The sequence below is a fragment of the Chelonoidis abingdonii genome, chromosome 9 (genome assembly GCF_003597395.2).
Source record: "Chelonoidis abingdonii isolate Lonesome George chromosome 9, CheloAbing_2.0, whole genome shotgun sequence".
Classification (NCBI taxonomy): Eukaryota; Metazoa; Chordata; order Testudines; family Testudinidae; genus Chelonoidis; species Chelonoidis abingdonii.
Genome location: NC_133777.1, coordinates 86,060,304 through 86,072,960, shown reverse-complemented (window position 1 = coordinate 86,072,960; position 12,657 = coordinate 86,060,304). Strand labels below are relative to the sequence as shown.

Here is a 12,657-nt window from a genome sequence, read left to right as displayed (position 1 = left end):
CTTGCGGGGTCCCCTGCTGGGGGGAGCTGCGGGGTCCCCTGCCTGGTAGGGGCTGGGCACTGGGGGTCCCCTGCCTGGGGAGGGGCGCTGCGGGGTCCCCGCTGTCTGGTGGCGGGCGTGGGCACTGCGGGTCCCTGCCTGGGGAGGGGCGCTGCGGTGTCCCCGCTGTCTGGTACGGGGCTGGCACTGCGGGGTCCCCTGCCTGGGGGGGAGCTGCGGGGTCCCTGCTGTACGGGGGGATGCGGGGCTCCCTGCTGGGGGGGGGCGCTGCGGGGTCCCTGCCTGGTAGGGGCCGGCATGCGGGGTCCCCTGCTGGGGAGGGGCGCTGGCGGGGTCCCCTGCCTGGTACGGGGCTCGGCACTGCGGGGTCCCCCTGCTGGGGGGAGCTGCGGGGCCCGCCTGGTACGGGCTGGGACTGCGGGGTCCCCCTGCCTGGGAGGGGAGCTGCGGGTCCCCTGCTGTGGTAGGGGCTGGGCACGCGGGGTCCCTGCTTGGGCGGGGAGCTGCGGGTCCCCTGCTGGTACGGGGCTCGGCACTGCGGGTCCCCTGCCTGGGAGGGGCACTGCGGGTCCCCTGCTGGTACGGGGCTCGCACTGGGGGGTCCCCTGCTGGGGGGGGAGCTGCGGGGTCCCGCTGTCTGGTACGGGGTGGGCACTGCGGGTCCCCTGCCTGGTACGGGGCTGGGCACTGCGGGGTCCCCCTGCCGGGGCGGGGCGTGCGGGGCTCACCTGCCTGGTACGGGCTCGTACTGCGGGGTCCCCTGCTGGGGAGGGGCGCTGCGGGGCTCCCTGCCTGGTACGGGGCTCGCACTGCGGGGGTCCCCCTGCCGGGGAGGGGCTCGGCACTGCGGGGTCCCCACTGTCTGGTAAGGGCTGGGCATGCGGGTCCCCTGCTGGGGCGGGGCTCGGCACTGCGGGTCCCCCTGCCTGGGGCGGCGCCCATGGCACCGCTTGGGAGCGCGCGCTATGCCCGCCCCGGGGGGGGCGCCAGGCGTCCTGTCCTACCGGCGCGTTCTCGCTGTTCCGCCGCTGCTACTGACCCCAGTCTCGTGACCGGAAGCGGAAGTCCGGGGCCGTCGGCGCGTATGGCGCGGAGGGGGACGTGGAGCTGGAGCTGGAGACGAGCCGAACGGGGCGGGGGCGGCGCGGACGGGCCGGGGGGCGGCCGGCTGAGAAGCCCCGGAAACACGACAGCGGCGCCGCGGACCTGGAGCGGGTCACGGATTAGGGAGGAGAAAGAGATTAGAGCTCGAACCTGGAGACGGTGCGGGCCGAGGGCCAGGGGGCGGGGCCCCAGCGCGATGGGGCGAGGGCGGGGCCGGGGCCAGCGGGGGCGGGGCCCCAGGCGATGGGCTTGCTCAGAATCCATTCAGCAGTCGAACCCGGAGCTGGTGGAAGAAGCCAGAGGGCAGAAGCTGATGGGGGTTGGGGCCATGGGCCCCCGGGCAGTCTGGGGCTCTTTCCCACCAAGCAGCAGTGGCCTGAGAGTCCAGCACTAGAGGCCGTAGCTTGTGGCTCCTCGGGTTCTGGGTGTGGGTTTTGGGCAGGAGCTCAGCTTGGCCTGATAGTGTATGGTGATGTGACTGTGCTGGCTTCCTGGGCTGTGGGGAGACCCCTCCCTCTGTATGCTGGAGGTAACCCTGCCTGCTTCTTCTGCCTAGGCCATGTCGGTGATTGGAGACCGGCGATCCAGAGAGCAGAAAGCAAAACAAGAGAGGTAAGTGCTGCCTGCATCTCTTGTCCCATTTTTAATGTAGAGCTTTGAAACACAACCTCCGTGCCTCACACATTAAACATCAGTCTTATTGGTTGTTGTAGGTTAGAACAGCTTCTTTGGAGCCAAAGCTCAGACAGGTCTGGCCATGCCAAGCCAGGGCATTCAGTTCCTGAGCCATTCAGTCCAGTAATAGGTGACATGACTACACATGCAGAACCCTCTTCTGGAGGTCCAGGGCAGCATTTTTCAAAGTGCGGGTTGTGACTCAGTACTGGGTCATGGCATGTAAGGCACTTGGTCGCTCTGGTTAGCACTGCTGACTGGGGCATTAAAAGTCCAGTTGGTGGTGCTGCCCAGCTCCCTGTTCCGACACCGCACTGCACCCTGGAAGCAGCCAGCAGCAGGTCTGGCTTCCAGACAGGGGGGCCCTGGGGCTCCACGCCCTGCCCCCGCCCGAGCACCAGCTCCGCACGGCTAATGGGAGCTGGGGGTGGGCAGTGTCTGCAGAGCAGAGCCATGTGGAGCCGCTTGTGCACCTCAACCTAGGAGCTGGACCTCCTGCTGGCCACTTCAGGCACGGTGCAGTCCACATTGCCAGGATGGGTAGGAAGCCTCTGTGCGCACCCTGGCTGCGCTGCTGACCAAGAGCTGTCAGAGGTAAGTCCATGCCCCAGCCCTAAACCCCGCCACAAACCTGGAGCCCTGAACCCCCCAGCCCATAGCCCTGACCCCATCCTGCACCCCAAGCCCCAGCCCTGATCCCCGCACAAACCCAGAGTCCCTCTTGCACCCCAAATCTCTCATCCCTGGCCCCAGCCCAGAGCCCCCTCCCCCACCCTGAATCCCTCATTCCTGGCCCCACCCTGCAGCCCTTACTGCTGCACTCCAACCCTCTGGCCCAGTCTTGAGCCCCTCCCACACCCCAAACTCTTCATCCCAAGCGCTGTTGGGTCATGGGCATCAACAATTTTCTTCAACTGTGTCCCCAGGAAAAAAGTTTGAAAACCACTGGCCATGGGGGGGACCAAGGTAGTTTTTCTGGTTAAACTTCTTGCCTGTCCAAGTCCAGTCTCAGGACTGGTGGCTTTATGCTTTGGCAAGGAGTTGCTGCAAGCTTTCTGATTGTTCTTTACAGTTGTGACTGAGTTGGTCTGGAAAAGGGGTCTGGAGCCTGTTGTTGGTGCTTTATGTTCTGATTCCTTTTGTTACAGGGAAAAAGAACTTGCAAAAGTTACAATAAAGAAAGAAGATTTGGAACTGATTGTGAGTATGGAAGGCAGGGTAGATTTGATTTAAATCACTAGTCAGGAAGACTCAATTTAATCATGGATTTCTACATAAAAGTGCATTCTCATTGGTTGTTATAATCTTAATGCATATTCTTCACAGCTCAGAGATAGATGAGACCCAAACTGGGTCTGTTTTACGGCCTGCTGCCATTATAGGCTTTCCCTTCTAGTGAGAGAATGGTATTGTAGATCTCAAATCAATGAAGACTACACTCAGAAAGACCTCGACTTCTGGAATATGTTGCTTAAACAGATTCACTTTTGTTTCTACTGCCTGTCCCTCCCTTCTCACATTATCTCCAGACATCTTTTCCTTGTCCAGATCTATTCCCACACAACAATCTTCTATTCATTGAACTTTTGAACTGTTAGAGAGGTAAGGGACTGACTCTGTGTACACTAATTTGCAGAGGAACAATGGGGCTGAGGTCTGTTACTTCTCACCTCTCTATATTATTTATTTTAAAACATTGTTGCTGTTAACAAGCATGTTATCTCTGGAGATACAAATCCAGTTTGAGAACTGCAAAACCAAGCATCTCTGATGGTATGTTCTAGACTGAGCATATTCTATCCAGACGCCTCTGGAACCCCAAAAAATTGAGTCCCTAATCCATGAACTTTTGGAACTCATTTACAAAACTTTTTCTTAATTACCTGAATATATTGTCTCATGCTGTAGAATTAGAATTTGTAACCCCTATTCTATGCTGAGATATCTTTGAGCTATAATGTATCTTAATTAAAACTATCCTTAGATACTTTTTTCCTCAAAAACCATTTTATCAAAAAAAAACAAGGTGTTTTTTTTAATCATTGATTTTTATCCACCCTGCTTTGCTGTATTGCACTATAGTAAGCCAGGAACAGTAGCTGGACTCTGCAGCAGCTGTGTAACTTGTACTCGGTTGAGGCCTCAGTAATGCGGGAGTTGAGTCCACCGCTTTTCTTGTGTGATGTCTGCTGTTGTACAGCGTCTCTTATCTCTGCTCCCTCCCCTGCAGATGAATGAGATGGAGATCTCTCGGGCAGCTGCAGAGCGTAGTCTGCGAGAGCATATGGGGAATGTGGTGGAGGCTCTGATCACCCTCACCAACTAACCACATTCCAACTGGACCACTTTGTGCTTTGAGAAGGGAATGGAGGAGGAAAACCCTTGTTGGGACTTCGTCTTTGTGTGGTCACCCCTGCCATGTGCACTGTCTTCCCAATAACTCTTTGACAGTGATACTAGTCAGATGCCACATGTATTAACTTATTGAAATAAAGACATCTGTAACCTTGTGGACACAGTTTATAAAGCAGCTATGAATGGGAGGCCTGAAAGAATGCTACCACCCACCTGTTGTAGAAAGCTTTCATCACGGTGCTCTTCTTGTAGATGGCAGGCTACTCACACAACTGAGTCACAAGGTGCTTTGCTGCACTAGTAATGGATCAGATGTCAGGAGTGAGACAAATTGGATCTGGCCTGTAAAGCTCACCAGGGTGGGGAGTACAGAGCTGAGGGAGTGTTTTCTGAATGAATTGTTCACTTAACCCTTCAGAGAACAATGGCTGAACTCTCAAAAGGGAGAGATGGGGTAACATTCCCACCCCTGCTGAATGGTTCTTTGACATGAGCTTTATTCTGTTCTGCCATTATATTGCTCCATCACCATGCTGCTCACAGGCTTGAGGTCTAGCTGCTATGGCCTTTCTAGTTCTTAAATCTGAGCTCCGCTGGCTTCAGTCTTCCCTCTATTAAGCCCAGCAGTCTCACTTTATATGATCTTCCTGTTTTGTCAGCTCCTAAAAATCACAGGGTCTGAGGGCAAAGACCTTCTCAAGCTTCTATATTTATACAGTGCTAGAAGCTCTGAGCTGCTTTCCATGTAATATGTCTGGGGTTAACAGAAGGGGCCGTTCTGGCTGAATCAGTCTGCCTGTGGTTTCAAGGCCTCACAGGGCCAGAACACAGGCTGCCTTATAGGGGCCACAGCTCCCTACTGAAACTCCCGGGCAAACCTGCTTGTTACAAAACTTGAGGTAAGCAGTCCTGGCAGCAGGGAGGGATCACTCAGTGGTTTGAGGATTGGCCTGCTAAACCCAGGGTTGTGAGTTCAATCCTTGAGAGCGCCACTTAGGGATCTGGGGCAAAAAATCAGTACTTGGTCCTGCTAGTGAAGGCAGGGGGCTGGACTCAATGACCTTTTAGGATCCCTTCCAGCTCTATGAGATAGGTATATCTCTTAAAGGCATTGTAGAGTTGAAGGGCTGGAGAGAACATTAGCTCCAACTTGTGCCCTGTTAGGGGGCTGCATGTTCACCCTAATGCTGAATAGCCGCTAGAGGGGCAGAGCATCCCTTCAGTCTCCATCTGTGGCCAAGAATGGATCATGGAGAATTTGTGTTTATGGCCTGCACTGACAGCTTGGTGTGAGAAAGCTGCTCCCAGAGATGTGGGCTGGAGCTCTAACAGTCTAATAGGGTAAGGCTGGGGCACCAGCACAGAATACCGCCCAAGGGTGAGCAGAAACAGTGCTGGGGAACTGCTGCTAAGTCACCTCCTCCCTCAAAGTCAGAATTCCATCCACCTCACAGCACAAATGTGCCTTACACCTGCACCTCCTGTGAGCTGAGTTCAGTTATGCAAATCCCTAGCACAGAGAGAAGGGAGAGGGCCCTGGTTCAGCCACCAACATGCCCCTCCCACCCCCAAAGGGTGATAGCAATGCCAGTCTTGTGAGAAAACAGCTTTTAATCAAAACTCAGATCTTGTGCCTTGGGGGCCTGGAAGAGCCCCATACTCTACGGTACAGGTAGGGGAGCCTAGAGCCAAGCAGAGGGCTAGGCAAAAGAGGCTTCAAAGCCCCACAGAGCTAGGGCAGAGAACAAAAGGGAACTGCCTTCCCAACTGGAGATGGGGTGTTGTGCAGAGGTGGGGAGAAGCCTTGGAACAGATGGTAGGAGCCTGCTGCTAATTCCAAGGGAACTGGGGGTCTGCTACCCTCTGGCAGGGGGATCTGGGTAGCTGTCTAGTCCCGTGGGGCTGGTGAGGGCAAAAGCCATTCAGCGGTGGGTCTGGCTGGCCTAGCACAAGGATGGACTTTTCCTCTGATTCCAATTGAGCCCGGTGGAAAGTCTGTGCAGCGCAGCCCAGCCCAGGTCACCAGGGAGAGTGGTGAGAGCTCAGTGCTGGAGCACAGAATGCAACACTCAGCTCAACAAATGGAGAGTGGAAGGAATTGGCCAAACTAGGCACACTTTATGCCCCAACGCACTCGCAAGATTTCTGGCAGGGTGAGGACCCATAGCAGACAAGTGCCTTTCCACCCTGCTGTTGGCAGCATGACACTGTCCTGGGCACTCCCCTTAGGTAGTTTTCCGCTTCTTAGCCGATGGTCTCTCAAAGACGTCCCGCACGCCGGCTGCCTTCTGCTTGAAGAACTTGGTGTTTTGTGCACTTTCCTGGCCCCAAGCAGAGTCAAAGGAGGTTGTGTCCTGATCCACCAGGTGTGTGTACTTGGTCCGTCCAGAGCGCCCAAAGTTTTTGACCTAGGGAGAAAAAAATTCTGTGAGCAGCAACCTCCCCGCAAGCAGGACTCACAGCGCCCTCTGAGTACAAACTGTGGACCAGGCCTCCCTGTCACCCCACCATACAGGTACCCTCTAAGGCCCTGCTAGCTGAGAACTCACCCTACCCCCATGAGCCCATCTCCAGCACACATACCTGCATGACTTTAGGCAGGATGGTCTTGTTGAAATGATCCTCCAGTGTGGGGGCACTGAAGTCTCTCTTGTACACTTCCTCATCTTCATCCTAGGGATGGATGGACATGCAGCAGAGTCATTTAGAGTAAGCCCCCAGGGAAACCAGGTAAGGACACACTCCACAAACAGCATAGTTCAGAGAGTGCTGGGAATAACACTCAAGATACCCTGCTCGCGTCAGAATCACAGAAATTGGAAACAAGGCTTGTGTCCCATCTAGTCTTGGTGTGGCAAACACACCAAGCAAAGAACCTCCCACCTCATTTGTTTCTTGTAGCTTTTAGGCATTTTCCAAACATACTACAACCCTCCTGGCCTGGGGAGCTGACGCTAGGTTAGAGGGAAGGGTGACAGCCCTGGGCTACACAAGACAACAAAATGTAAGCGGTGTGCAAGGGGTCTCACCATTCCAGATTCCAAGGTCCTTATTTCCATCTGCATTTGTCTAGGAAAAGGGTTGGGTTGACAATGACAGGGAAAGGGGGAGTGGAGAGGGTTTGGGCCATATGAGATCAAATAGCAATGAGACATCCAGGTAGATCTGTCAGTCATTACCAGAGAGGTATCAGTGGATGCATGAGAACCACCCCAAGGAGGTCAAGTGACAATCAATTTCACTGTCAGGAAGCTTCCTGGCATTCAGCCTACATCTCCCTTTATTTAATGTAACCTCATCTTCAGTCAAGCCTGAATCACACCACATCCTCTTAGGCATTCACACCCGTCAAAACACAGCAGACTCATCGTGCTCTCCTGACACCACACACCCTTCAGCGGCTGTGTTGCCACTCTACAGCTGTAACCCGTGTAATCTTTCCTTTAAACCAGTCCTTCCCCTGAAGCATCCAGAACCGAACGCACTGTTCCAGGTGTGGGAGCCACACAGCAGGGCTGCCCCTACAGTCACTCACCATGAAGAAGGCCCCTCGGTGGTAGTACTTCTGCAGGAATTTGTATTTGCCCTTCACTGCCTTGTTGGTGATGACCTTGCCATTGGCACGGAGCTCAGCACGGCGCTCCTCCTCTGTCAGGTTCCGCATGCGCTCAATCTCAGCCTTCTCCTTCTCCAGTCTGTGCAGGAGGCACAAAGCCCGTTAGAGACAGCCCTACTCCCACCAGGCCCTCTGCTCTGCCCAGAAGGCAGAAAGCTTGTCCTACTCACATCCCTGGCCAGAGACTGCAGCTCTAGGAAGCAATTCAACCCACTAAATTCCAGGGGCACGCACCAAATGCCCTGTCCCTCCAGGAGCTAAGACGGGGTTGCCTTCTGCTCTGCCTTAGGCTGCAGTGCCCAGACAGAGCAGGAAATGGGGAGGGGAAGATGCGCCCTCATAGCCGCTGTCTTCTGGGTCAGGGACTAGAGACATTCAACCCCAAGCCCAGGCTGTGGCAGCACTTACGCCTCTCGCTCCTCACGGTCCCGTTTGATGCGCTTCAGCTCGCGCACTTTCCAGGACTCATACTCCTCCTCATCATTCTCGTCGTCAGTATCAAGCGCTTCCAGCGCAGCCAGCGAGCGCTTGTTCTCCTCCAGCTCCTTCTTAGTCTCTTCCTCCACAATCTGCAGAGGGGACCACACTGTGAACTGAGCCTGCTGCAGCAGACCAACCCTCTCCTGTTCCCATGGATACGCTGCCCCACTGGACAGTCCCCATTACCTTGAGTGTGTACTTCCGCCTCTCCTCCGCCAGTCGCTTTGCCTCCTGCTCCAACTCCTTCTGTTTCACTGCCTCTGCCTCTCGTTCCTGGACTGTAACTCGATCCTTCCTGGAACAGAGGGGCCATCACAGGCTTCCTTCCCCCTCTCACTGCACCTGACCCATCCCTCTCAAAGTGCCACACCAGCACTGGTTATTTCACTCTCTCTGGAGTCAGTGTCTGCCCCCAGGATCCTCACCTGTCTGGTGCTGCTCCAGGCCCAGTTGCCTTAGCAGCTTCCTGAGTGGCCTCTCATACCCCCAGATCTGTTGTGGGGAGAGAACCATTTCCTGTGGTACTCTGCACTTCACTGGCAATCACCCTATCACCACTGAGTGGCACCTACCCAAAAGTAACAGCTAGTACCATGAAGAGACTCTGAGCCCATCCAGCTGGTGTACGCTGCAGGGTCAGATGCAACTGACAGAGCTAAAAACAACAGCTGCCTGGAATCTCTCACTCCCAGATGCTCAATTACATGGACAAATGCTGCATATCTGTGCCAAGCCAGCACCTGACCTGCAGATAGAACCTGAGGTGCTATTAGCATGTGCACCAGTTGCTTTCTGAGCTACATGATAACAAACATGAGCATGCTTCTCTGTGTGCCAGTGATTCTTCGCATTTTCCATCTAGGCTGGCGCTCTGCCCTCCTTCAGCTGTGAGCAATCCCTCACCCCACAACAGCAAGGCACGCCACCTACTTGCGGATGAAGACGGGTTTGAGACGTGGCTCCGTTTCGTCTTCACTGTCTGTGTACTCCTCATACTCAGACTCAGATTCAGACTCCTCGCCAGACCTGCCTTCGTCCTCCACTTCCATCACCTCCATCTCCTCATTCTTTCTCTCCTGGGCTCGCTGGCGCATCATCCCACGACGACGCTCAATCTCCTAATTGAGGCACACACCAAACCCAAAGGGAGTCAACGGAACTGCTGACCTTCCATTCACCACCAGGTCTCTTGAAAGGGGGTGGGGGAGGATGTTTGCCCCAGGCAGGGCCCAGGAGGGGCAGAGGCCCCAAGTCCACTCCAACTCCTTCATGCAATGGGTGAAATGGATGGAATTAACTGGCATTAACAGCACTGATTCCTTGTTCTACAGAGGCCAAACTCTGATCCACCATTCTGCATACTTCACCATGCAAACCAAAGGGGGCATCAGCCAATGTTCCCTCCCCACAGCAAGGCCAGTGGTGAGACAGCTGTCCATAAGTGCTGCCATACTGGGCCAGATTAGTGTTGTGGTCCTCCAGTCCTGTCTCTGACAGTGGCCAGTCCCAGGGCTTCAGGGAGAATGTGCAGAACAGGGCAGCTTTGGAGAGACCCCACCCCATCTTCCTCAACAAGTTTCTGGCAGTTAGAGATTTAGGGTCACCCCGAGCAAAGGGTTGCAGCTCTAACCTTCTTGGCTAATAGCCATTGATAGACCTGTCCTCCTGGAACTTACCTAGTTTTTTTTTTTAAACCCAGTTTTACTTTTGACCTTCACAACATCCCATGGCAACAACTTCCACAGATTGCCTGTGCATTGTGTGAAAAAGTATTTCCTGTTGTATTAAATGTTCTGCCTACTAATTTAATAAGGCATTTGTGTTATGTGAAAGGGTAAATAACACTTCTCTAGTCACTTCCTCCACACCAGTCATGATTTTATAGACTTCTATCACCTCCTTCCTTAGTCATCTCTTTTCTAAACTGAGCAGCCTGAATCTCTTTAGTCTCCCCATGTAGGGAAGCCATTCTATATCCTTGATCATCTTTGTTGCCCGTCTAAGAACCTTTTCCAGTTGAACTAGATCCTGAGATGGGCAACCAGAACTGCCCACAGTATGCCTGGTGTGCACTTACCATGGATTTATATAGTGGCATTATGGTATTTTCTGTCTTATTATCTATCCCTTTCCTAATAGTCCCTAGCATTCTGTTAGCTTTTTGACCACAGCTGTGCACTTAGATGAAGTTTTCAGAGAACTAGCCATGGTGACTCAAAGTTCTTCAGTGGCAACAGGTAATTTAAAGCTCATCATTTTACATGTGTATTTAGAATTTTTTTTTTCCAACGTGCATTACATCCTGCACTTATCAACTGTTGAATTTCTTCTGCCAGTTTGTTGCCCGCTCACCCATTTTTTTTAGGTCCTTTTGTAACTCTTTGCAGTCAACTTTTGACTTATTTATTTTGAATAATTCTGTATCATCTGAAAACTTTTCCACTTCACTGTTCATTCCCTTTTTCAGATTATTAATAAATATGTTGAACTGCACACAACCCAGTATTGGGGACCCCATTACTTACCTCTCTCCATTGTAAAAACTGACCTTTTATTCCTACCTTTTGTTTCTTATCTTTCAATCAGTTACTGATCCATGAGAGGACCTTCCCTTTTATCCCATGTAACCCAAACGGCAAGTTGAGGCCATCTGTAGACCGACCCTTAACCTCTTTCAGATTCGTCCAGTTATTAGCCATTCCCATCTGCCAATGGATCTGCTACTGCCTTGAGCTGCAGGAAGCTGGACCCTACCCTGTGGAAACTCAGCTGAGAGAGCCTGGGGAACTGGTGCTTGCAGGACATTTGCAGCATGTTTCCATGGCTCTGCACGTACCTCATCATCAATCTCTTCTTCCTCTTCCTCACTGGTATCTTCCCGTTCCATGTGCCAGGCATCTCCCTCCACCTCCGAGTCACTTTCTCCAACTACTTCTGGCTCGACAATTTTGCGGTGCCTTGCGAGTCTATGCACAGACACCAAAGTTAACATTTCATAGCCATTCAAGCGCCATAAAGCAGCAACCATAGGCCACAGCCCATCTAAATGCTCTGGGGCTCTTCAAACTGAAGTCTCCACACATACACATCCAAGCCAGCCAGGAATTCTGAAGCCATTCCAACCCCACAATGATCCTGTCATAGCCCCAATAATCACAGCGAAGATGTATCTCAGCATGCCAAGATGAACACGTGTGTTAATCTCAAATACTCAAGTAACTAAAAAAAGTAGCTAGACTCACCAGTGTCCTAAATATAATCAGACTGTAACAATCATAGCTCTTATGTATATGCTGCTACAGTACAAACCATGGATTACTCTCCTTGACAATCTGAGCACCTGGGCTGCAGGTAGAGCTATAGCAGCAAAGTTTGGAAAAAGTAACATTTCTTCTCGGAAGCTTGGTTTACATGGTGCCATTTAAGATCCAGTAGCTGGATTGCTCAGGAACAGACACTTCTTTCTGTTCATCCCACTGTAAAAAATGCAGCTTCCACTAGGGTCCTGCTTCTTCAGCAATTGTAAAGACTGAGGCAATGCTAGAAGTGACCCAGCTACTCCTCATAGATATGAATTACTGACTTAAGGTGAACTAAATAAATGTTATTCATGTCTATCTCAGTTAGATGCGGTAACATGACATCCTTCATCTCCATACAAGAAGGTTATCCTGTTTTATAGATTCTGCTTTCCTCCCCATGTTAAGACCTTAAGGAGCTAGCTGTACTATTTGTGGTCACTTTCAGAACTTGAGGACTAACTGCATTAGCCTACGTCTAAAGAATTATTTGTGACAATGCGTAGGGTTGCTTTTCCTTCCTATATCCCTCTAGTTAAGATGTGGGGAATATATAAAAGGGACACTCCAAAAAGTTACACACCTGAAAAATGCATCCCTACAACTGACTCAAGCAAAGTCTAGTTACCATAGCAAAAAGTTGAGAGAAAACCTTTTATTTCCACATATTTCTTCATATTTTCAGTTTATTTACACAATGTCTTGGACAGCACTCCGGCAAAGTCAGCTCCAAAGGCTAGGTCCTTCACAAAGAGAAACTGCCAAGGACATAACAAAGGTGACTGTAAAGCCACAGCTGTCAGGGTATCTCAGGGGCAGGTGGGCCTGACACTACTTGCTGTGTCTCTCTCTTTGACTAAGGCAGGGCTGTCATGGACAGGAACTCACCTCTCCTCCACATCCTCATTAATGCGGTTCTGCAAGCGTCGCAGACGGGGGTCACTAGCTGAATCTTCCTCCTGCTCCTCTAGTTCCAACTCCTGCTCCTTCGCCTTTTTAATGAACTGGAACTCCTCATCCTCCTCATCTGAGGACTCCATAGGTGCATAGTCTGGTCGCTTCCCCGACACATAGCGCTTCACCTTCACCTTCTCCATGGAGATCTCACCTACAAGGAGGAACGGGTTA

At 52.3% G+C, this 12,657-nt stretch overlaps 2 protein-coding genes across 2 annotated transcripts; one reads left to right on the top strand and one right to left on the bottom strand.

Annotated features, from left to right (window-relative positions):
* Positions 1-297: 297 nt before the first annotated feature.
* On the top strand, positions 298-4,293 carry HYPK (huntingtin interacting protein K). Its single transcript, XM_075069679.1, is given in 5 exon segments — positions 298-345; positions 1,045-1,263; positions 1,661-1,716; positions 2,928-2,979; positions 4,010-4,293. Coding segments are annotated over 5 exon segments (471 nt in total). The 3' UTR covers positions 4,106-4,293.
* Positions 4,294-5,727: 1,434 nt separating this feature from the next.
* On the bottom strand, positions 5,728-12,657 carry MFAP1 (microfibril associated protein 1). Its single transcript, XM_032794183.2, has 8 exons — positions 12,418-12,657; positions 11,067-11,196; positions 9,161-9,348; positions 8,417-8,525; positions 8,159-8,319; positions 7,670-7,829; positions 6,718-6,807; positions 5,728-6,542 (listed from the first exon to the last, which is right to left on the bottom strand). Exons 1-8 carry the CDS (start codon positions 12,624-12,626, stop codon positions 6,360-6,362), a joined length of 1,230 nt encoding a protein of 409 aa, XP_032650074.1. The 5' UTR covers positions 12,627-12,657; the 3' UTR covers positions 5,728-6,359.